Consider the following 25,763-nt stretch of genomic DNA (forward strand, 5'->3'; position numbering starts at 1 on the left):
GAAGGAATAACTCAGTGGTTTGAGCATTGGCCTGCTAAACCCAGGGTTGTGAGTTCAGTCCTTGAGGGGGCCATTTAGGGATTTGGGGCAAAAACCTGTCTGGGGATTAGTCCTGCTTTGAGCAGGGGGTTGGACTAGATGACCTCCTGAGGTCCCTTCCAACCCTGATATTCTATGATTCAGTTCACTAGAAATGCTAATGCAGTCTGACATCCATTTTGAGAGTCTGTGTCAAAACAGCCAGTCCTCTGGACTTATCACCAGAAGATAAATTGCCTGGGTGATCTGTCCGATGGTTTTGTCTTCTTGAGGTAATATAAGATAGCTCTTAAAATGTCGAAGCATCTGCAGGGGATGAGTGAGGTCTTGGAAAGAACACTTGTAAGAGAATAAACTGATTAAAGTGAAAGACCGAGAGCATTTGAGGCAGAAATTTAGAATGAGAATGGAGAGTAACTGTCCTTATGGAAGGTGGTCCTACCATCGGTGCTTGGATTTTTACTCAGTTTGCAAGTAGAGCACCAATCTAAGAATGTTGTCTTAATAGACAAAACACAAAGAACAGGACGATGTCGATTGAAACAGAGGCTCTGAGATAGGAGGACTACATGTATGTCTAAGGGAAGGGAAAAAATCCTTAACAGACAGAATAGCCCCTTCCAAAATTTGGTTACTGGAGAACCAGGAAAAAAAAAATGCACCCCTGTATTGGCGATATTGCTACTGAGAGAACTTAACAGAACTTCTGGAGAAACCTGAAAGCTTCAATGACAGACAGGTAATCTAGGAGGATAGGAACAGACACACTCACAGGAGGAAAGTTACGGTGGGAAGCCCATACTGAAAACGTTTCCATTTGGCCCCATAAGCCTTGAAGAATTTTGGCTCTGAATGAGAATGTTCTGTACCTCTGCTGAGCAACATCTACCTTCAAGCTCAGCCGGAGAGCCTACAATCCAGTAGATGTAGAGACATTGGATCTGGATTTAGAATCAGATCTCAGTCCTGGGATATTATGTCCAGAGTGACTGTTAGCTTGAATTGCAGTTGAATCAATAGATGTACCATCTCTCAGTAAAAAAATTGTCATGCCCATGCCAGGACTATTAAGATGGCTTGAGCCCTGTCTAGTTTTATTTCCCTAAGAACTCTGTGCATCAGAGGGATCGGGGGGGAAAACCCTTAGAGCAGATTCCTGTCCCAATGAATCAGAAATGCATCTGAGAGGGAGCCCGGACTTCTTCCTCCCCTGGAGCAAAGCATGGGACATTTGTTGTTTAGACTGATTGGAAACAGATCTATGGTGGGAAGGGCCCACTTCTGAAAAGTTCTCAAAAGAACTGAGTCCTTGAGGGAACATTCATAGGAAAAGAACATTTTCTACTGAGTACATCCATTGCATTATTTTGGAAGTCAGATAAGAGTAGGGCTACGAGATGGACATGATGCTGAACATACCATTCCCAGAGGAGAATGGCCACTAGACACAGAGGGGGATATTTTGCTCCTCTTTGCCCGTTCACAAAGTGCCCCACAGTAGTACTGTGTCAAAACATGGACAGTGGTGCCCTGAAGCAGAGGTAGAAATGCTCTGCAAATTGGACAAATGGCCTCAAGTTCTAGTATGTTTATGTGTAGTTGGGATTCTGTAGGTGGACCATAAATCTTGGATTAGCAGATGAGTTAGCTGTGCTCTCCCCAGCCCTGTTTGGAGGCATTTGTCACCAGACTGTTTGTGGGATTTGGAGATGCAAACATCAATCCCTAACAGCCATTCTGATGAATTCTACGAGATTAGAATTCACAAACAGGGAAGAATTAGTAGGGGAAGCAAAAGTGGATGGGAACCTGAGAGGCAGTGACCATGAGATGGTTGAGTTCAGGATCCTGACACAAGGAAGAAAGGAGAGCAGCAGAATACGGACCCTGGACTTCAGAAAAGCAGAATTTGACTCCCTCAGGGAACAGATGGGCAGGATCCCCTGGGAGAATAACATGAAGGGCAAAGGGGTCCAGGAGAGCTGGCTGTATTTTAAAGAATCCTTATTGCGGTTGCAGGAACAAACCATCCCGATGTGTAGAAAGAATAGTAAATATGGCAGGCGACCAGCTTGGCTAAACAGTGAAATCCTTGCTGATCTTAAACGCAAAAAAGAAGCTTACAAGAAGTGGAAGATTGGACAAATGACCAGGGAGGAGTATAAAAATATTGCTCAGGCATGCAGGAGTGAAATCAGGAAGGCCAAATCACACTTGGAGTTGCAGCTAGCAAGAGATGTTAAGAGTAACAAGAAGGGTTTCTTCAGGTATGTTAGCAACAAGAAGAAAGTCAAGGAAAGTGTGGGCCCCTTACTGAATGAGGGAGGCAACCTAGTGACTGAGGATGTGGAAAAAGCTAATGTACTCAATGATTTTTTTGCCTCTGTCTTCACAAACAAGGTCAGCTCCCAGACTGCTGCACTGGGCAGCACAATATGGGGAGAAGGTGACCAGCCCTCTGTGGAGAAAGAAGTGGTTCGGGACTATTTAGAAAAACTGGACGTGCACAAGTCCATGGGGCCGGATGCGCTGCATCCAAGGGTGCTAAAGGAGTTGGCGGATGAGATTGCAGAGCCATTAGCCATTATTTTTGAAAACTCATGGCTATCGGGGGAGGTCCCAGATGACTGGAAAAAGGCTAATGTAGTGCCCATCTTTAAAAAAGGGAAGGAGGAGGATCCGGGGAACTACAGGCCAGTCAGCCTCACCTCAGTCCCTGGAAAAATCATGGAGCAGGTCCTCAAGGAATCAATTATGAAACACTTAGAGGAGAGGAAAGTGATCAGGAACAGTCAGCATGGATTCACCAAGGGGAAGTCGTGCCTGACTAACCTGATTGCCTTCTATGATGAGATAACTGGCTCTGTGGATGAGGGGAAAGCAGTGGATGTGTTATTCCTTGACTTTAGCAAAGCTTTTGATATGGTCTCCCACAGTATTCTTGCTGCCAAGTTAAAGAAGTATGGGCTAGATGAATGGACTGTAAGGTGGATAGAAAGCTGGCTAGATCGTCGGGCTCAACGGGTAGTGATCAATGGCTCCATGTCTAGTTGGCAGCCAGTTTCAAGCGGAGTGCCCCAAGGGTCGGTCCTGGGGCCGGTTTTGTTTAATATCTTTATTAATGATCTGGAGGATGGTGTGGACTGCGCTCTCAGCAAGTTTGCCAATGACACTAAACTAGGAGGCGTGGTAGATACACTAGAGGGTAGGGATCGGATACAGAGGGACCTAGACAAATTAGAAGACTGGGCCAAAAGAAACCTGATGAGGTTCAACAAGGACAAGTGCAGAGTCCTGCACCTAGGACGGAAGAATCCCATGCACAGCTACAGACTAGGGACCGAATGGCTAGGTAGCAGTTCTGCACAAAAGGACCTAGGGGTCACAGTGGACGAGAAGCTGGATATGAGTCAACAGTGTGCTCTTGTTGCCAAGAAAGCTAACGGCATTTTGGGCTGTATAAGTAGGGGCATTGCCAGCAGATCGAGGGACGTGATCGTTCCCCTTTATTCAACATTGGTGAGGCCTCATCTGGAGTAATGTGTCCAGTTTTGGGCCCCAAACTACAAGAAGGATGTGGAAAAATTGGAAAGAGTCCAGCGGAGGGCAACAAAAATGATTAGGGGTCTGGAGCGCATGACTTATGAGGAGAGGCTGAGGGAACTGGGATTGTTTAGTCTCCAGAAGAGAAGAATGAGGGGGGATTTGATAGCAGCCTTCAACTACCTGAAGGGGGGTTCCAAAGAGGATGGAACTCGGCTGTTCTCAATGGTGGCAGATGACAGAACAAGGAGCAATGGTCTCAAGGTGCAGTGGGGGAGGTCTAGGTTGGATATTAGAAAACACTATTTCACTAGGAGGGTGGTGAAGCACTGGAATGCGTTACCTAGGGAAGTGGTGGAGTCTCCTTCCTTGGAGGTTTTAAGGCCCGGCTTGACAAAGCCCTGGCTGGGATGATTTAGTTGGGAATTGGTCCTGCTTTGAGCAGGGGGTTGGACTAGATGACCTCCTGAGGTCCCTTCCAACCCTGATATTCTATGATTAGTGCTGAAAACATGCTCTCACAATGAAAAAGGATGAGTTGGAGGGCAGGGATTAGGCACGGATTGGAATTGTATCTCATAGCCCTTCCGGATGATTTTGAGACCCAGCAGTCTAGTAATTGCAGCCAATGCATCAGAGAGGCAAATGCCAAATGGAGGGAAGAAATGCCTGATTTGGTCCAGGCATTCAACCGCGGCATCAAACTTGCTGCCTTGGGCCTGATGTGTTGTGAGATGTTACAGCAGAACCCCTTTGCTTCTGATAATAAGGCCTCCTCTTAAAGGTTTCTGATGGTTCCTGGTGTTAAAAATAAGAGGAAGGAGGCATCTATCTCACTTGGTGCTGTGGTTTGAATGGTTTCCTTCTTTGGGATGGGGTGTAAAGGCCTAGGCAATGAAGCATCAGTCTGGAATCTTTCAATGAGTGCAATGCTGCATGTTCTTTAGAATTAGAGAGGCCACGAGCATCAAAGGGTAAATCCTTTATTGGGCTGTCTGGAGCCCAAACACTGTACACATAGTGTCTGCAGTTACCATTGATCTTGTGACAGCATTGGAGGCATCAAATGCAGCTTGAAGAACCACTGTTGCAATTAGCTGTCCCGCTAAATATAGAAACTTAAGTTCAATCCTAGAATCCTGTGGAACTTCACGCAAGAACTGGTAGACCCTCCCTCTGGAGACAATCATACTTGGGTAGCAAAACCTGGCAGTTTGCAATACCAGCTTGAAGGCTAAGCAAGGAATAGACCTTCCTCTCAAATAGGTCCAACTTCTTTGGGTCTTTGTCTCGAAGAGTAAATCTTGGCTGACTGGCTGCTGCCCATGCACAATGAACCTGAAACCAGCTGAGTATAAAGTTCTCAGAGCCTTTACTTGGAACTTGAAAGCAACAGCCTGCTCTTTTGGAGGTAGCTGAGATGGAGGCCAAGGTCTGCCAAAGGGCCCTGGCTTGATCAAGAATGCCTCCATTAATGGCTGTCACCAAACAGCCTTCATTAACAGTGTGCAATAGAATCAAACATTCTATGTGACCATTCTTGTAACACCTGAAGAGGAATTTCTAAGGTGTCAGCGATCCTCTTCAGAAGGTTCTGCAAGGCCTTAAAGTCTTTGAGAGTGCAAGGTACCCTAAGGATTAATAACTTCATAAGGAGAAGAAGAAATAGCTAATAGAACCAAAGGGTCACCCTAGCAATCCATGTTATCTCTTCATTCCAGAATTCTTGAACCAGGTGTTGAGAAGCACTTTGTGGGGTGGATGAGATGGTTGTGATACAGATAAATCTCCTAAAGTGGATCTAACTACAGGAGCTTTAGAAGAATATGGAGGTGTGGGCTCCAGGGAGGTCATATGGCCAGGATTGCATCCCATATGGCATATGGGGCCAAGAGGGAGGAATCCAACAATTCTGAGATCTTCCTGAACTGTCTTGTATGAGAAGAACAACATCCTGAAACCCTTTTCTCAGGGGCTCCTTCACAAGTTGACTGAGGAGAAAAGGAGGCAGTGCTAGGCGATGGACTTCTGTTATAGATTGAAAGTGATGAGGAGGTAGAAGAACACACCTCTTCTGAAGGAGGTGCTGATCTTTATGGAGTTGAGGAAAACTGTGGAGAACCTGATACTATGTGATGCCACATTGAAACTGAAGCCGAATATATTGGGTGCAGTGCAATCTTCATTATTGGGACTCTTGGCTCCAGTATCAATGAGAGATATATAGACAAGGGAGAATTATCAAGTAGAGGAGATACCAGCTCAGGTCTCCAGATATGCTGAAAACAGCTGACTTCAAGATCTGCGATATTGATTGCATAGATACTGGAGCAGAAATTGTCACCAATGCTGGTCTTTTGTCACTGCACAGTGCTGGAACAATTTAAGTGAGCGACACAGAAGATGATACCCAAGATAGATGAAGTGGTGGTAGCTGATGTGGACTGGTGCTGAATTGGTACCATAGTTGTCGTAGCCAGCAGGTCAGGATTTAGAAGACAGAGCCTGCACTGAGTCAGATGAGGGGTATGTTTTCACTCCGTTTTTAGCTAGTATTGGGGATGGTGATAAGTGCCAGGACAGTTTCAGATAAGTTTTTTTTTCCTGTCACGGGCAGCAGGAGCCACAGACTCACCTGAGGGGATCTGTGCCAGAGTATCAGCAGCCTTTGATAAATGCCCAGTCTTTCTGAACACAAAGAGACTTGAGATCTGGGAGCAACCTCACAAATAGAAGCAGCACTGACTTAATGCTGTCATGGAGTGGTGGGGGCTTCTTTCTGCCAAAGGATCTCAGAATCAGACCCTCTCTTCATGGAGTAATCTAACAAAAATAATTTTAAATGTGCATCTCTAGCCTTTGGAGTTTGTGTCGAAAAAGATACACAAATCGAGCACTAGACATTTAAAATACCTATCATTTAAAAGAATGGCTGCTTCACAGTCTGGGCATGCCTTAAAGCCTAGAGCCTTAGCCTCTGCAGTACCTTGGAAAACTCCCTGAAGGAATAAAAAGGTTTTGTCGTCTTTATTTTGCTAATGGACTACCAAGACATTAACTATAAAAACATCATCTGCACTAAGAGTAACAAAGACGTTACAGCGACAGGGTAGTGAAACACACTGAGGCAGTTCTACCTTGCTGCCACGGGCAGCAGGAAGGAAGTGAGTGGTGGCTGGGGCCCCTTGCCCTTTATGCCTTCGGAGGAGGAGCTCAAGAGCATGCAGGGTACACGCATAGCCCCAACTAACGCTGGACAAAAGAAGCTAATCTTATGCTCATGGGGTACGTGTGACCCTAGATTGGGATCCGTGTGGACAGATATTTGAAGAAAAAGTCCCTTTCAGGAACTAGTAGATTCTTGAGTCAGTGAATGGTGTGAAACTACAGCAGATCACATGCCAGTGAGGGCTCCCTGCTAATTTTCTCCTTCTACACATGGGTTGGGAGGGAGGCCCACAGGCTTAGCAAGTCCCAGCTTGTGTGACCGTTGTCCAGTCCTCATCCAGCAGCCACACCACACTCTGCCCTGCAGGGGGGAGATAGAATCAGCTGAACTTACCCAGTACAGAGCTGCTGTAGAAATCCCATGCTGTTCGGGGGTCCCCATCAGCACGCCCTTGGAGATCCGAGAGGTAATCTGCAAGAGGAAAGCAAGGAAGGGAGGCACCCATAGAGCAGCTATACAACATTCTCATCCTTTCATCAGCAAGGCTCTTGGGGGAAGCAGCAGAGAGCTGAGGTGACTCACTCCTCCCTGCAGCCCAAGGCAATGGTAGACAAGGAACCACAGTTCATGAGGAATATGTCCTCCAACCTCCAAAAGGGTGACCAGGGACTGCGAACAGGAGAAAGAAAGTGTGTGTGTGTGGGGGGGGAGGGGGTAGAAGAACAACTCTAGAACCCACTAGAGTTAAAGTAATAGCTATTTGGAAGGGGTGGTTCCAAACACACACACACAAGAATTTAGTTAAGTCTAGAGGAGCACATGGGCACAACTTTCCAAAACCACAGGAATACAAAGGTACCTATCATCTTGAATCTAGTGAGGAACAAAAAGGAGCTAAACAGAGTTTCAGGCAACACCTGTGTCATCCTGTTACAGTTACTTTTTTTAACTGTTTCTCTCTGCCTTGCTTCTGTGCAAGACCCATAACATCAGGAAAATAGCAACACCAATTCCACACAAATGGCACAGGAAGCAAACAGACATTTTACTCTAAGCGTGCAGTCACAGTGACCTGAAGCATTATTGCTAACAATGGCAGGTAAACACTCTTCAGAGGGAGTAATTTTAGAATTGAGAACATCACTTCTCAGCTGCAAAAGTGTGTGTTAATGGAGCGTTGAAGTTGCATAGTAAAGGCAGGAATTGCCAGTTAGGTTTGAACACACATCAGCTCTGCCCTGCATTAGGATACTACCTTTAGTTACATGATCACAGGTTCTTGCAGATGGTTGTGTGTCTATGATTGGAGAAGGATTCATGTCCTATATTGTAGTATTTGAGAAACAGTATAGACTGGACTGGGCACCAATGTGCACCGGGGCAGAAGTATGTTTATTCAATCCACCTTTGCTCTGGCATCTCCTGATGACTGAGTGTCTAACTATGGCCCCTGAATACTGCCATGCAGTTTTGTGTTTAACACCTACAGCTTGTAAAGCATTTGGGTTCTTTTGGGGTGGAAGGTACTCTGTATAAACATCAAATCATTACCATGCCCCACTTACCGCTCAGGAACCGCTTCATCACCTCACTGCTGGCCAGTTTCATGGCTGTCTGCCCTGAGTAAGTGGCGAGTGTGGGGTCAGCCCCATACGAGAGCAGAAGCCACATGGTCTCCAGGTTGTCATTCACCACTGCATCATGGACGGGCCTGGCAAAGGACAAGAGAGTTACCAGAGGACTGTGCAGTCCACAGAGGAAACAAACAATCTGCTTCTTGCTAGGTGGCTATACTGCCAAAGGTTGGCTAGTGACACTGCCTGAAAGACTCCCAGACCCAGAGCCCTGGCAGCTGCTGTCCCGCTAGCTTCTGCCCCAAACTCTCTGGGCTAGTAGTACTGGGAGCTGGCTTGCCTTGTGCCATCCTGTGCACTGCAGTTCACATTGGCACCGTGATCTAGCAGAATGTGCAGGATGTCAATCCAGCCTCGTGCGCAGGCTTCGTGCAGAGCTGTGTAGCCGGCATTGTCACGGTGGTTCACCTCGCTGCTCTTTTTCTGCAGGCAGTAAAGCACCACGTCCTGGAGGAATGACACCACCAGAAGCCTAGTTACACAAACCACAAGAGAGGGGCATGGCTCCCGAGGTACTCAGCAGCAAGCCCCAGCAGAAGGGGGTGGGTAAAAGCTGTTCTTGGCCCAGCACTCACCTTGTAGCCAAGCCGTGCTGCTCGCTGAAGGAGAGTCTCCCCAGCATTCTTGTTCACGATCAGCCGCCGAGCCTCAGGAGGGATATGCTGGGTCATGGGCAATTCAGGGGAGTTTCCTGGGCTGGCCTGCCGTGACTTGCAGAGCGGCCACAGTTCCTGGGGCTTCTTCATAGAGCGTGGCTTGGGCTGATTCCAGTGCCCTTTCACCTGGAAAATACAGATGGAGGGAGCTTCCTCAGCGTAGCTGGACAAGGCTGGGTCCAGATAGCCCCTCCCCCCTACACATGCTGGGTTGATGATCCCCCTTCCCTAGGCCTGGATCGTACCTTCCCCTCTTCACAGATCCCTGCCAGATGTTTTGTTTTACATTTGCGTTTTCCTGATGGTTTCTCAAGTGCTTCCTGGATGGAGGAGTTGTCCGGGTGATCCAGGAGAAAGCCATTTCGGAAGTCTGGGCGCCCTTGGGACTTCCGGGGCGATGGGGAAAGCCTGCTCCTCAATCGCAGCTCTGAGCCTTTGCCTTGGGTACATTCCTTCTGCTTCCGGTACCTGAAATCTAAGGAGAGACAGGGTCCACAGGATGCAGAGACAAAAAGACTAGGGGCCCGACTTCCCTCTGTGGGTAAAGAACAGTCAGCCCCTGCAGGACTTCGTTGGCCACATCTGGCAGCTTGGGCCAAGGTCCACCAAAGCCATGGTTACTCTGCCTAGAAGCAGAGTACAGAAGAATAAGGGTATACGGAGATGAACACAGCACATTGAAAATGAAAGTGCATCAGTGAGATGCATGATGACAGAAGACCTTACTGGTCTGACCCTATGCAGGTCTCTAAGCTGAGCAGGCGTGGAGCTGGTTACACACTCACTTGGATATTCCATTTCTCCAGACAACGCGTGCCTGTTATTCTGCACTGGGACAGTACTCAGGAGAACAGAGTCTGATTTCTCATCCTGTTGGCATGTTCTCCAGTAGTTTAATAAAGGCATTAACAAAATCAGTATCCTGTAGCCATACTGCCAGAGGATGTGATCTATTCAGATCTTGGAAGCTAAGCAGTGCTAGTGAGACACAACTAAGGGGAAAACAGGGAATCCTCTTATCCCCGGATGGCAGCTGCTATTCCACTTCCTGCCAAACTATGCCCTGTACTGCTGTCCGTGCTGCCTTTTCAGTGATTTTTCTTATTTCTTCCTCTTAAGTGCAACATTAAGGCTCTGATTTTACATACACAGAAGTAGGGACATTCTGAGCTAAGGTTTCTCAATGGAAATGTGGACTCTTCCCTCCTACTATGTAATACAGGGTTGCTTGTTACAGAACCCCATAACATCAGGCAAGGACATGCAATTTTATAACACCCAACAGTGAGGGCACAATTATAAGTGGAAGATATTAAAGTATGTGATGAGAAAATAAAGCCCTTGGGTGCAAAGAAGGTGAGAATAAAACCCCTATGCACTGAGCAATGCACAGGCATTTGCAGTGCTGGCCCTTTTCCAGTGGGTAGAGATTAACAATTGCTTTAAAGTGGGCTGCAGGGGAACATGGTGACCCTATGTTGCCTGCAGAGTACTATCTGACTGCCTGGGTTAAAGGCTAAGCCTGAGGAGAGTCTGAGTGCAGGGCAAGGGAGTCACTTTGGATAAGTCACTTTGCTTCTCCACCTCTGCTCCATGGAGACGAGGCCACCTGCCTCCCAGGGGAATGCATGCACATGACAGTTATGTAAGGGCAATACAGGTGCAGTTCATAATTATAATTCCATAGGTAACACTTTGTCCTCCTACTTTGCAAAGAGATGATGGTTCCTCCACAGTGAAGGTTGCAACCAGCTTCCCCCACCAGCCTTATGTGAGTGGCCCCCAGCCCCTCCATCAATAACTTTGCTTGGAAACATTGGTTTGGCCCAAGTTCTCATAGACTCATAGACTTTAAGGTCAGAAGGGACCAATATGGTCATCTAGTCTGACCTCCCGCATGATGCAGGCCACAAAAGCTGACCCCCCCACTTTCCCTTAACTCTGCTGTTGAAGTCTCCAGATCGTGATCTAAAGACTTCAAGTTGCAGAGAATCTTCCAGCTTGCGACCCCTGCCCTATGCTGCGGAGGAAGGCGAAAAACCTCCAGGGCCACTGCCAATCTACCCTGGAGGAAAATTCCTTCCCGACCCCAAATATGGCGATCAGCAAAACCCCGAGCATACAGGCAAGATTCTCTAGCCAGACCCTCATTTTACCAGCGATGGCCGTTATTGCCTAATTGATTAAAATCACCTAATCCCATCAAACCATTCCCTCCATAAACTTATCTAGCCTAATCTTGAAGCCAGAGAGGTCTTTCGCCCCCACCGTTTCCCTCGGAAGGCTGTTCCAAAATTTCACCCCTCTGACGGTTAGAAACCTTCGTCTAATTTCAAGCCTAAATTTCCCCACGGCCAGTTTATATCCATTCGTTCTCGTGTCGACATTAGTACTGAGCTGAAATAATTCCTCTCCCTCCCTGGTATTTATCCCTTTGATATATTTAAAGAGAGCAATCATATCCCCCCTCAGCCTTCTTTTGGTTAGGCTAAACAAACCAAGCTCCTCGAGTCTCCTTTCATAGGAAAGGTTTTCCATTCCTCGGATCATCCTAGTTGCCCTTCTCTGTACCCGTTCCAGTTTGAGTTCATCCTTTTTAAACATAGGAGACCAGAACTGCACACAGTACTCCAAGTGAGGTCTCACCAGCGCCTTGTATAACGGAAGCAGCACCTCCCTGTCCCTACTAGAAATACCTCGCCTTATGCATCCCAAGATCGCATTAGCTTTTTTCACAGCCACGTCGCATTGCCGATTCATAGTCATCCTGCGATCAACCAGGACTCCGAGGTCCTTCTCCTTTGCCAAGCAAAGGAGAAGTTTTCTGAAGAAAACTGGTCAAACTGCTCTCATCCATTCAGAAGATGGTCTGTGGCTGCAGGCTACTTGACTTTCTCAGGCAGCTCCATCAGGCTCCCTCCATCACAAGTCATTAGTAGCTCCTGCAGTATCTCAAGGGCCATGGTAGTTCTTTCTCCCCTGCCCCAACCCCAGGTTTACACCCCTGGACATTCCAGCTGTGTCATTCCCAGGAGCAGGTGGCTGGCTCACTCCCAGATTCATCATGCAGCTGCTGATAAAGAAGAGGCCCAAGAGCGGGAGCAGCCACTCCAAAGAGGCACTCCCCCCCAGTACAATCATAGCAGCATTCTCCTGCCTGATACCAGCAGCCCCACAACAGGCACATATGAGCAAAGCCAGAGGGTATCAGCAGAGCAATGTACACACAAGCCAGGCCGTTATGCAGCTCCAGAAGCTGACAAAATTCACTGATTTCCAAAAACTTCACAAACACCTCCACAGCACGGAAAGGAAGAGCTGACCTGCAAAGCAGCAGACATCTCAAAATGCCCAGGAAAGAATCGGGGTGTGTGTGGGGGGGGGGGGAGCGCGAGTGGCTACCTAGACTCAGGAGGATCTGCGTCACTGGCTGAGCCACAGGTGGAAAGCTCAGGAGATGGTGAATGGAGAACTGGGGCCTGGAACAGGAGGAGATGGGAGGGGAACAACTGCAGCTTTCTATTACAGCCCTGAACGTGCACTGTGGGAAAGGATTCACCCCACAGATCCAGGCATTTTGCCTGGCTCTGTCACACCCCTGGCTCCCAAGTCACCCTCTCTCTTAGGCTCCTGCTGGACAAAGCTTCCCCTGCTCCCTTTCATAAGCCTTAGAGCTTACTTGTGTATAAAGACAAATGGTTAGCTGTATGTGTAAAAGCCAGTCTGCACTGTAATGGCCTCAGTTCCCTCTACTCCTGTCAGGCAGGCACTACCCTTGGATGCTCTCCCTCAGGTCCACATTTACCCAGCGCAATTATACTGGGCCTCCTCCTTCCCTGCGCCCAGTCCAGCCTATGACTGTGGAGTGAGGTCAGTACCCAATTAACTCTGCCACATAATTTGGGGTTCCCTGCCCCATCATTTACAGTAATTATCCTGTAAAGGACAGGTGGCCCATCGCAGTGGCAGCACAATGGAGGGAATGGTCCCTGAACAGCAGTACATGCGGCCCGTGGCCCATAGGACTTGGAGCTGATGCTCTGGTTCTAAGTCAGAACTCTAAGAGCAGTGCTGGAACAAGAGGCTGGCCTGGAAGAGGTCCTGCAGAATAGCCAGGTGGGCCAAAGACCCTTCCCCTCTGCCAGTGCCGGTACCTGCTTTCGATTTCCGCCTCTTATGGGAGTAGCAGCTCACATGTTCCTCCTCTTCCCGCTCAGTCAGGTACTCCCCAGTCTGGTATTTCCGGCTCTTCTGCCGTCTCCTCTTCTTTCTCTTGACATGGCTGTCGTCGTCCTCCTCATTTGGGTCCCACAGCTGCCTTGGTGCCTCCACTCTCCAGGGCAGCTCCCGGGCCCTCCTCAGGTGGCAGCTGCCCTTTTCTGACTGAGACCTGTCTCTGGCCCTGCGGCTGTGATAGCGGGACATTCTGTGGGATTTCCTCAGCCTGCGGCGTTTCAAGGATGTCTCCTCCTCCTGCTCCTCCTCCAGCAGCGGTAAGATCTCCTGGCCAGTCACTTCGCACTCTCCTCTCACACTAGCAGAGGAGCCACCAACACTTCCTGCAGAGAGGACCACACAAGGTGTGTCCAGTGACTAGAGACCTCTCAACACAAGCAGAGCCAAAAGTGCCCACAAGAACACTCCCAGCTAGAAAACTGGGGACAGGACAGCCCCTCCTTAGTACCCCACAAGACCTTCCTGCCCCCAAAACTGACTGGATCATGTGGGCAGGGACATGTTCCCGCTCCCCTCACAAACTCCCCACCGAACCAGTCACTAGACCAAGTTAGTAAAGTGCTCTGCTCCCATCTGCCAGGCACAGGGCTTGCAGTGCCTAGCGGACAGGACATCTCAGTCTCAGCCATACTGCCTAGCTGAATCTCCCTAGCAGAGGCTGGCCTCCGGGGTCTGCTGCAATCACCAACCTGACTGACTGCGTGTCCGGCTGCTCAGCACCACTGGGATGAAGTCACGGAAATTGTTCTTGGGTTTCTTCTCAAGGTAACCTGGGAAGAGAGGAGAACCCTGAGGATTAACGCCACCAAAAAGCTAATGGGGAATCCAGTAGCTGACAGAGGACTGCTGGCCTGGGAATAACAACACACCACATTATACCGGATCCCTACATGGGATTCTAACCTGCTGTATGTAGTGCCCAGCTCTGCAGCCCACAGCAACTCAGCTCCAGGAGAACTGGTAGCCAGATCTTCTGGCAGGCAAGGGGAGCAGAGTGCCAAGACAATGCTACAGCTTGGCTTTGCAAGGGAAGAACACTATTCAGAATTTGTAACAGTACCTTCCTCATGGCTGTCCCCACGATGCCCTGGAGATTGGAGCTCTGTCTTTGCTGACCTCCTGCGCTTGCGCTTTACCCTGAGGCTATTGTGCTCATTCATGGATCCTGGGCCAATCCGGCTTTCTCGTTTGCTGATCTCATGCAGGTCCCCGCGATGCTTTCGCCACTGCAAACACAGGACAGATATAGGTTTCAGTCCAAGCTTCAATACAAGCATCATGTTGGGACAGCAGGAAGGGAAGGACCCCAGAATAGTGTCCCCCACTGCCAGCTGTATCAATACCTCTCAGTCCTGACCCACAGCTTTCCCAGCTACTCAGCTCCGCCAATGCCCTTCAGTCCCAACCCGCTCTGCTATTCCAGTCATAAACCCAATGCCAGGCAATACTGAGATGCCTGGAATGAAAAGGCCCCTAGTGAGGTTCCCCAAACTCATCTCTTCACCCAGCTGCCAATCCCTCTTGCTGTCCCAATGATGGGTTCCTCTTCCTCCTTACACTGCTGTCCCCTCCCCGCTTACTTTGGTTTTGACCCCCAATATTATTCTAGGAAGTAGAGTCCCAGCACTAGAACTATCTGTGCCTGCCTCCCTCCGGGGGGCCGGTGACCCTCTTGAATGGCTCCTCACCCACCTTCCATCCATGCAAGCTCCGGCTGCCCGACTTGCTTGGCGCCTCCTCTCCATCTCTGGCTCTGCACTTCAGTCTCTTGTGGGCCTGTTTGGCCCGCCCATCGTGTTGCCGTTTGGATTTGCAGCATAAGCTGCCTTCTTGTTTGATTTGGGCTGCTCCCTTGAGTTTGGTCTCAGGAAAGCCCTTGGGGGCGACCCCAGCTCGCAGACAAGCCCCAGAGGCAAATGGCACATCACATTCCACTCGCTCCTTCTTGACTCTGCACAGGTCCACCTGGTGCATACACTGGGGGGCCTCTGAGGCCGGTTGCTCCCAGGCCACCTCACATCCCAGCTCCTTGCGTTGACTCTCCACAGGTGCAGCTGGCAGCTCAGAGGCTGTTTGCAGGCTTTGCTGATTGACTACAGGCAGGTCATGTGACAGATAGGCAGCTAACACTTGGTTTTTAGGTTTCGAGTCTCCTAACTGCTTGAGGCTACAGCTCCCTGGGGGAGCCTCAGTCTGTACAACACTGTCTCTACCGGAGTCAGCCCCTGGTTCATCACACCCTTGGCTCCTGGAAGGGCTTTCTGCCTTCCCCTTTCCCCCCCCTTGCATCCGCAGTATTGGCCTGAAGAGATGGAGCTACAGCTATGGGGACTGGATTGATGGGCTCCTCACAGAACTTGGGCAAGGCCCTGCAGTTCTTGGCTTTGGACATGGTTTCCCATTCCAGAGATGGAAGTCTTGGCAGACCCTCTGGGACCTTGGGGACTGCCATGCCAGACTCTACAGGCTGCATGCTGGGAAACACAGGGAGCTCGCCTGCACCAGATGGCTTGGAGGGGCCACTCTGATTCAGAGGCAGCTGTCCGGTTGTGGAGATGCCAATTGAAAGCAGAGGGGTCTGGTGATAGGGAGACCACCCAACAGGCAGAAGCTGGGGACTGGATGGTTTCCCATTAACTGGACATCGGGGGTAAATGCTTCCCTGACCAGGATTCCAGAGAGAGAGTTCTTTGGATTGGCACAACGAAGCCCCTGGGGCAACTCTGCCATAGAGGAACCGCCTAGCTGGGTCCTGCTGACCCTCCACACTAGCCTGGCTGCCTTTTTTTCCAGAGGGTGGCCCAACATTTCGGGGGTCTCCCTGATCGATGATGGAAATGGGCTCCTGTTTGGGGAGGTGCTGTGGGTCCCTGCTGAAGCTAATGCTGGAGTCTTTGCTGAGCAGTAGTGAGGCAGGCACTGGGTTGGCCACCCCCACGTAGGTGCCTGGAATGGTGCTAATCAGCGCGGTGGAGTTTTTCATCCAGGAGCCCTGCTCACCATTGCGCAGGAAGTCAGGAAAAATTACCAAGGGAGGGTTGGTGCCCAGGCATGAGGTGACGCTGCTGCCTGCGCTCTGGGCTGCACGCTGGGACTTGGACAGGACCGTAGTGAGCACTGCCTTGCCACTGGTGTGCACCGGTGTTAGGATGGGCATGGGGGGTGTCTTGCGCTGGCTCGGCGGAGGCAGCTTCTGGCGGTTGGATTTAGAGGACAGATCAAGAGGCATCTCGCAACATTCTGGGAAGGAGACCATCTCACGCTCCAGCTGTGGGGGGGACTTCAGCGGAGAAAGCGAAGTGGTGGCCCCTTGAGCGACCTGCTCTGGAGCACCAGAGGCCCTAGTGTGCAGGCCAGTACCTGGTGGGGGAGCTGCACTCCCACGTGATGCTGTCAGGGAAGGCTGGCTGGGTGAAAGCGAAGAGCTCTCCATGGATGGGGAAGGGCCATCAACAGCTGCAGCAGCTTGTGTGCTGTTCCCACCTGAAGGTGAAGGGCAGCTCAGCTGGTTCACCTCCACAGACACCACTTTGGAGTCTGAAGGCAAGGGCCTGGCTACGGAGAAGGTACAGGGAAATGAGCACAGCTCAGGGGGCGCAATAATGCCTGGCGGGCCATGCTCCTGCAGGTAGGAGGGATGGACTGGGAGAGCAAGTGTGGAGGGGACCCCAAGGGGGCTTGGAAGAGTAGCCACACTGAGTGGCTGCCCACAGCTGGAGGGTGGGATATACACTAGGGGCTGGCTTGGGGCCAGAACTGCCCCGGGCTGAAAGGAGAGGGGCATTTTTTGCATAGCTGGGACTTGAGATGTGGAAAAACACACTCTATTCAAGGTGAAGGTGGCTGGGGTGGATGCAAGGGTGTTGCAGCTGGAGGCAACCACAGGCAGCGTCTCCTCCACAGGCACTCCTGCCTCTTGTGTTTCAGAATTCAGGGTGCTCTTTTCTTTCCCAGCATGTTCACTGTCTGGAGCGTTGGGGCAGGCAGGAGATGCATCAGCCTGTTTGTCACTGTGAAGATCTGCAGGTGTCCAGGCACTGTCAGTGCTGCTGCTCTTGGGCTCCACAGCTCCCGGGACTGCGGGCTCCAGCTCTCTGCCATCTCCCTGGTTTGCCAGAGGGCCCAGCACATTATCTTCTATCACTGCTTGTCCAGCACACTCTGGTTTCGGGTAGGGTTTGGGTGGCTGCTCTTCCAGCTTGGGCCCAAGTTTTTCCTCCACGCTGCTAGTTGCATCCAGCCCCTGGGCATTGCTGCCACCGCTGACTGCTGTGAGCTCCACCTGCAATGAGAAAGGGAGAAGGGACTCCCTGGAAGCTGAGCCAGCATTTCTCAACAGGAAGGGCTGCTCCCCCTCTCCGCTAAGTCTCTATGGGACAGAGAGAAGCCCACAGGAAAGGGGAGCAGTGCTGCTTCCAGGCCCTGCACTCCTGCCTTCCAAAGTCTCTGGCCCTGCACACCATGGTGTCACAAGGCACTCGTCACTTGGGCCCAGGTCAGGGTCAAACTCCCACACATGGCCCCTTCCATCACAGTCCTTGGATCCTCAGCCCAGCCACTCTGTACAAGGAGCTCACCTTGGAAAGGCTGCTGCTGACGCAAAATTCCTGGGACCCCAAGTGCTGGGAGCTGCTCTTGTTAGACTCCTCATCAGAAAGCGGGGCTCTCCTATGACAGAGATGAGACAAGACAAGGGAGGCACAATGAACCCTCGAGGCACTCTCCTAGCCCACTGTTAGCTCCACGCTGCACACAGGGCTGCGAGTCAGAAGGGGCTTGCTGGCCATAGGGGAGTGGGGACTCTTACCCTAGAGCCCAAATCCCTGCCTCTCCAGGCTCGCCCCTGTGCTGCTTTCCAAGCTCCCAAATTCAGCACAGCAGGCACACCTTGGAGAGCCAGCCAGCCCAGAGCCTGCCTGCACTGCCCTCAGGTGCACAGGTAGTGGGGGCCCAGGGATCCCTCTAAAGCCAGGTCTCCGGAAATAGCCGCCAGGTAATTTTTAAGCTACTGCCCCTTTAAGAAGGAGATGGCAAGCACTGGCTTAGAAGTTCCACAGCAGTTGGGAAGTGACAGTTGGCAAATGAAGCTGCAGAGTGGGGGATGGGGAGACCCACAAAATGACCATCACCCGAAGGGCAGGGAGCTGGCCCCCCCCCTACACCAACCCCCCAGTGCTCCCCACAAACTCCTGCCTGCCAGTCCTACCTCCCACCACCCCACGGGTGCTCCATCCCCCCCATAAACTGGCAGTCCCACCTTCCCCCAATCCTGCCCCCCAGAACCTCCCTTCTCCCAACCTGGCAGTCCTACCTTCCCCCAATCCTGCCCCCCAGAACCTCCCATCTCTCAACCTGGCAGTCCCACCTTCCCCCAATCCTGCCCTCCCCCAACCTGGCAGTCCCACCTTCCCCCAATACCACCTCCCCAGAACCTGCCCCCCACCTGGCAGTCCCACCTTCCCTCAATGCCCCCCTAAAACTCCCCTCCCCGCTTACAGTCTCATCATCCCCCAACTCCCCCTCCTGACCACAGTCCCTCCCTCCCCCAGCCCTGCCCCATACAATCTCCCCAGGCCCAGTCCCGCCTGCCCCACACTCATTCAGAGTTCTCCCCCAGTCTCCTCATGTTCTTGTCCTGTCTTCTCCCCATTTGCACATTCTAGGTCTGCCCACCCCACAACCCCCCCCCATCTGCAACCCCCACCTTTCAATCCTGCCCTCCCCCCAGACTCACATTCCTATCCCACCCATCCTCCCAGTCTCTCTCACACACCCACACATTACAACTGTTGTTCATTCCCCACCCACCAGGCATACTACCCCAATTCCTCTCACGTCCCCCCCCCCCCCCCCCCCCCCCCCCCCCCCCCCCCCCCCCCCCCCCCCCCCCCCCCCCCCCCAGTAATTTTAATTCCACACCCACCCATTATTCCGGTCTTATCCCCCCTACACTCTGCCCAGACCCATCTACACTTCTCACCTATAGTTTCTCTTCCCATCCGTAGGGCACTAGTGTCAGTCATGTCCCCGCTTCATAGACCCTTCAGATAGCTGCAGAGTCCTGTCACTGCTCCAGGAGCCTGAGCACATTCAGCTCTATCACTCCCCTCCAGCCTCAAAGCAGGAGACGCCTGGAGTGTGTGATTGGAGCTTTAACCCCTTAATCTTCACAAGACAGAAAGAGGGCAGTTCACTCCTTCAAACAAAGGAGTTCCCCAGGTGGAAAGTTTGAATTCAGAGTAAGGACCATGATCAAATCCAAGGAAAGGAGATATGAGGGGGGAGGCCAATGGCAACAATTGTGCACATGATATGGTCACACTGGAGAGATGCTTCTGCCTAAGTCAACATCTGAACCAGGAGCTGCTCCCATGAGAGAGAGCATGGTGCCCAGCACAGGGTTCAATATCCTAGGACAGTTTGAGGCCCCACCCTAATGTTTTCGGTCTGCTGACACAACAGCCTGTGAGAGTTTACTACAGGGGAAGCCAGTGGGGGCAGAATAAACACTGTGATGCTGGTGGTCTTTTCTTTTCTCCCCTTGTCTGCTACCACAGGGATTAAGCGATGAAAACCTCCAACCCCATCGCTCCAGTGTCCAGTACTGGTACTCTGCTCTCTTGGCCATCCTACGGTTGCCCTCGAAGGGATACAACTGCTGAAGTTGTACGCTTGAGTAATGACCTTCAAGTTTAAACATCCTGGTAGGGCAAGCATCCTGGTATTGGCCCATTACACCAGTTCCTTTTCAGATGCCCTCAGTATCATGACCTCATAGCAGCTCCCCCACCTCATGGCACAGCTATGTTACAAATGCAATGCTGGTCTTCCCCACAGCTGTACTAGTTCCCTTGTGCTATGGCAAAAGCATAGCACCTCGCATAGGCCCCCTGCACCCTTCCCACCAGACATCATCCTTGCTGTTATTCTTTACAAACATAATTTGACATGGATTTCTTAAACCTGGATTTCCCGAGTTACTCAGGCCGCAAAAGGCTTAAGAGGATTGTTATTAATAAGGGAAGATCAGGTTTCTGCAATAGGCAGCAGCAAGATCCAGACAGCAGCTGAGAGGTGATGGGATGGGGGGTGGCTGGAATCGCAAGAGAATGACCCTTAGAACTAATGCCTGAGATAGGCTTTTAGTAGTTTGTAAACCAGGAAAACATAGCTCAGATGAAGAATCAGGTTCCTGCTTCTTGCCCAGTTTGCTAGCCAGGGCAGTGGAGGCAGGAGGGTGGAACATGCCCAAGGTCAGTCAGGTAGGATTTGTAGCCAGGCCATGTATTCTACCCAGCAGAGTTTGTGGGCTACTACCCAGCAGGCATGTATTTTCTGTTACTGCCACAGAGCTGGGCAGGGATGGAACTCCCCAGCACCTCAGGTCTAAGCTGGCCTCCCCAGTGTCCTCCTGTGAGACATCTAAATTGCATTAACTGTGAGGCTGGGGGCTTTTGAAAACGTGCAAGAGCGGTATTGACAGTGCCAGTGTGCCCCTTGCGCCCCGCCAGAAGGCCATGAAGCTGGAGCCTTGGTATGCCAGGAAAGGCAGAGTTAAGGGGACTTTTTCGACCCTGCCCCCACTGAAATGCTGAGAGGGGCCAAAAACCTCATGGCCCTTACCCCGTCCTCAACTATTGTCCCGTGGGATCTCTGCCAAAAAGCAGCACAGGTCTTGAGCCCAGGGAGGCTCTGAAGGAGTTGGATGGGATCAGTGAAAGAGCAGAGGTGTTAGGGAGCTGAGACCTTGGCCAGGCAGCCATCTCCGTGACAACAAGCTGGATAACTGGCACAGAGAGCTGCCTATGCACTATGCAGCAGAGCTGGGAACCCCGCTCTGGCTCCACCTCCTGCTCCAACGCCAATCCCGCTCCCCTCAGAGACAGAGGCAGGGACATGGCAAGGGCAGCAGGTGGAGCTAGAGCGCAGTTCCTGGCCCTGCAACAGCCCAGGCAGCTTCAAAAATCAGGCCCAAGCGAGGGATTGAGCTAGTCAGTGAAGCCAAGCAGCTCCGGCATCCTAGGGCTCCAACAGGTGAGGGCAGCCTGCCTGCCAGAAGGGCATGTCCAACATCCCCCCTTGCCCCTCCCCCCCCCCACAGGAGACCACCATCCCGTTCAAGCTGCCACAACACCATTCCCCCTGCCTTGGAGGGGAAGTGATTCCCTTCCCCCAGGGCAGCACCTGTCTCAAAAGGCTCAGCAGATCAGCACACCCAGGCTGATGATGCACAGGTTAATTGCTGGCTAGGAGCTCAGGCAAGGAGGTGAGCTGGCCACTCAGCTTCTGAGACAGCTTGAGGGCAAGCACCCCCTCTTGTTTCTGCCACTGTCTCAAAAGCCAAACTAGCAGCCTGCTCTTCTGAAAGCTAATGGAGATGCAAACTACATTGTTTGTCATATTGCTGGGGAGGGGAGGGGGGAAGTACAGTGACTCTGGTGCAGGCAAAAGGGGCCAGAGAGTCAGCCCCGGAGACTGAGGTCTTCTCCTTAGCCCCAGAGCACATACAACCTGGGCAGTGGAGGAACAAACTGCACCCACACTGCTCACTGCCAGCGTTCCTCACCCTGGCCTTAGGGAAGCCACTTCTTGGTACAGAGAGAGCTTAGGTTCCATGGTCCCTTAGCCTCTGCACTGAGAGACAACCAGGAAGGGAGCCAGCTGGGACAGTGATTTCTGTGATGTGAAACCTTGTCCAGGAAGGAAATGGAATGAGTGTTCCTCCAAATGATTATCCCCCCCCCCCCCCCCACCTTTAAAAGGGGGCGACAAAAAATAAAAAAAAAAAAAAAAAAAAAAAAACCCCACCATTCAGTTATGATCAACCTGGTTTGTCGGTCTTGATTTAATCTTGTATTTGGGCTGTTTGGTATTTCTGTTAAGGTGCCTAGACCCCTCAGTGCTCAGGTGCCTGAAACACTGAAATTTATTAGGATCAAGAAGTAGGCCTGCATAGTCTTTATCAAGGGGTAACTAAGGCTGTACATTACTTGCCAAAATCTCCCTTACCCCACTGTTCTTCTGCCTATCTGTTGCAGCAGTTATCAGCATTCCTAATGCCTGAGACCCTACCATCCCAAATGCAGGAGAGTCCGCACCACACACAGCTCATTTTAGTCCATATAACATGACCTTTCAAACCCTCCTAGAGCATTTGCCACAGCTGAAAAAGCTCCACTGCATCCTGGCACCAGGGAGGCCACAAGCTGGCCACTTCTGAGCACAACACCTGAAAACTGCAGGGTTAGATAGGTGCTAATGCTGTGGGTTCGGAGGGGACTGCCAGGGCAAGGAAATGGGACAGGTCAGGACTCCTGGAAGGAGCAGGTCCTGACCAACTGCTAATCCTCCCTAGTCCCTATCCTGTGGTGTTCATGCAACTCACCTATCCAATCATCTAATCCAGTGGCTCTCAACCTTTCCAGACTACTGTACCCCTTTCAGGAGTCTGATTTGTCTTGTGTACCCCAAGTTTCACCTCACAAACTAGTTGCTTACAAAATTAGACATAAAAATACAAGTGTCACAGCACACTATTAATGAAAAATTGCTGACTTTTTGTCTGTATGAAATTTTAGTTTGTACTGACTTCGCTAGTGCTTTTTATGTAGCCTGTTGTAAAACTAGGCAAATATCTACATGAGTTGATGTACCCCCTAGAAGACCCCTGTGTACCCCTAGGGGTACACATACCCCGGTTGAGTACCACTGATCTAATCTGCACTGCCCATGCAAACGTACTGGAAACATTTCTCAGTTCCCTAGCCTGTACTGTCCACATAGCCCTCTTCCCAGGTCCCAACCTGTCAGGCTCTATGGCAGTCAGCTGAGAGCACAAATCCGACAAAGTCAAAGAGGAAAGGTACTGCGGGTAACAACGCCATGAGCAGCCTTAACACCGGGGTAGCAAGGCAACAAGCAGCACCCTGGCGCCATACAGCTGTGGTTCTTGCCCAGAAAGCAGAGAACCTCCAGTATCGTTCCCCTGCAAGCATTAGACCCTTTCTTTTCCTTGGGCATGGAACACAAGGACCATAAAGGAGACTTGACTGCCTAATGCATCCTTGTCCTACCCCTGTGCTCCTTATGAGCTCAGCCCTGTATCAGATAATAGGCTGATCCTGCACTAGCCCCAAAGAGAACGACTAAACAGGATTCAGTATGCTTTCTGCTTCTAGCCTCTCCGATTCCCTGACCCAAGCTCCCTGCTTAGTCTTTCCCCTAACAAGCCACCCACGCACCTCACCTCTCCTCGTTGAGGCCACACATGCAAATCCGCTCTGCACTGGTCCAGTTATGCACCCCACTGTAGAGAGGTGCTGTAGAGATCATGACAGCTGCTCACCACCAACCAGGACCTGCTGGGGCTCACGGGGCCACTCCGCCTGCAAAGACAAAACAAAGAGTCAGAAGCTGTTCCCTGGACACTGCATTCAATTCCATTCCTTGGAGTTCTCCAACGAAGTTGTGAGTCTGTGGTACAGTTCAGAGAGGTCATCTGCATGCCAGATCACTGAGAAAAGGAGAGGGCAACACCTCCTCCTTACCTGCCATCTGCAGGTTCATTTCCATGCAGCTGGGGTACATCGTTTGAGCAGCTACAAGTCTGTTTGCAAAGAGCCCTCTGGAGAGGAGTACACTCAGGGCAGGGACAATACACAAGGCTTACACTCATGCTAGGATTTTTCACCAAACCCATTCAATCTGTAGTAGGACTTGGCCTCCCCCAAAAGCGCTCTGTGCAGACACCTCTTCATCCCCCAAGAAGGTCTCCCAGACACAGCAGGCAGGCAGAAGACAGCTTTACCCAAGACAACAGACTTATAAAACCACAGAATTGTCCAATCTTTTATATTTCTTTATCAGTCACCACCAACCAGCTCAGGAGACAATTGTACAAAGAGGAAGATGACTGTTCAGGCAATCAAGTGCCTAGGGTACACCTGCATGGAACCAACACGGAGTATGTGTGGGGCACTGCTTGACAAACTTTGCAGGGCTTTCACCACTAGAATTTCACTTTACTATTGTTAGGAAGTGGCAGGCATTCTTAGGGGTTAGAGACAGAAAGTAGAGCAGAACCCTGAGATTTGTGAGTCAGCCAAGATGCCGGCCTCTGTGATGGAATTTTTCGGGGAAAGACATGCCTGCCATTGCAGTAGTGTTGTCTCATTGAGCACTTTAAGAGCAGGGCTGCTACTTGAGTCCCATCACTCAGGAGAATGAATTGAGCTAAACAGAAATAGAGCAATGAGGGAGGGGAAGGATCTGAAGTGCATGGCCAGCAGGAGCAGGCTAGGTTAGACTGGGCAGGAGAGATTAAGGAGGCAGTGACATTGTCAGAAAGGTTCCTGTTTCGGAGATGTTACATACATGAAGCAAAAGAGGTACAAACGGGCAGCATCCTTGGGAGAGCAGAAAGGAAATCTAAAGACAGCATGTGATCCAAAGTCTTATATAGTTTTCTCTGTCATGACATGTCAGAAGGACATAAGATCTTGGTAGGACAAGGAGCAGTCTAGTATCCGTCCACACTGGAATCAGTTGTATAGGGATAAGACGACTAAAGGTTTGAGGAATCAGATGGAAAGCTAAAAAACTGAAGGTGGTCTCAGAACATACTGCCTGCTCATTCAGTGCCAGGTATGAACACACCTGGTACACACAGGCACAGTCTAGGTCAGTGGGGTGTTTCTGGGACTCCTTTGGGAAGAGACAAGGGCCATAGAAGCAGGAGGAACCAGAGAAATACCAGTGTACTGGCTGAGGGGGCAGAGTGAGCCACAGATGAGGGAAAGAGTTTAGATGAGCAGGCAGAGACTGCAGAGAGGAGAAGCTACCCAGAAGTCAGGAAATGAGAGGAAGCAGCAGCCAAAATAAACACACCTGGAAAGGGAAGAAATACTAAGCAATGAAACGTGTACCCCCGAAAACTGGTTTGTACCCAGAAAGAATGAAAGGTCACTTGGGGTGGGAAGAGGCGGAGTCTTGCAATGGTTGGAGAGAAATGCAAGAACCCAAAGGAAATAGGGGAACAAACAATCTGCGGGGATTTCACCATCCTGGGCTGAACTGAAAGAAGGGAAAGGGAAAGCATATGACAGTGAGGGTACAATGGCAGCATAGACATTTTAGGAACGCTCCAAGAGAATCTTGTGTGGGAGTGGGGAGAGAGAGAGACATGTACCACTGTGCTAAACAGAATGGAAATTTGGGAAGAGACTGAACTAGGAAACCTCCAAGAAAGCACTGATGGGGCAGAACCATCATGGCTTGAAATTAAAGATGCCAAGAGAGAAGGTTGATAGCAAGATTTCACAAGCAGTTACAACAAACAGCACATTTTTGAGTGCATGAGGAAGAAGAGGTCAATGATGGAACCTGCAGGGACTCTAGGAGAAAGTTAGGAACATGTAGTGACAGAACTGACATTGTTAAATGAATTCTTGATTTCTGTTATCCGAGGAGGATGCAAGACACATGTCA

At 50.7% G+C, this 25,763-nt stretch overlaps 1 protein-coding gene across 1 annotated transcript in view; it reads right to left on the minus strand.

The window, feature by feature from the left end:
• The window catches only part of BCORL1 (BCL6 corepressor like 1), a 50,657-nt gene that overhangs the window by 19,547 nt on the left and 5,347 nt on the right, over window positions 1–25,763 (minus strand). The window contains 12 exon segments of the mRNA XM_024197245.1: window positions 7,145–7,222; window positions 8,317–8,462; window positions 8,666–8,832; window positions 8,961–9,167; window positions 9,287–9,516; window positions 13,196–13,600; window positions 13,967–14,047; window positions 14,338–14,503; window positions 14,970–15,557; window positions 15,559–17,559; window positions 17,855–17,945; window positions 23,524–23,662. Of these exon segments, the coding sequence (XP_024053013.1) occupies window positions 7,145–7,222; window positions 8,317–8,462; window positions 8,666–8,832; window positions 8,961–9,167; window positions 9,287–9,516; window positions 13,196–13,600; window positions 13,967–14,047; window positions 14,338–14,503; window positions 14,970–15,557; window positions 15,559–17,559; window positions 17,855–17,945; window positions 23,524–23,609 (4,246 nt within the window). The 5' untranslated portion in view covers window positions 23,610–23,662.

The sequence above is a fragment of the Terrapene carolina genome, unplaced genomic scaffold (genome assembly GCF_002925995.2).
Source record: "Terrapene carolina triunguis isolate 2854851 unplaced genomic scaffold, T_m_triunguis-2.0 Scaffold137, whole genome shotgun sequence".
NCBI classification, from domain to species: Eukaryota; Metazoa; Chordata; order Testudines; family Emydidae; genus Terrapene; species Terrapene triunguis.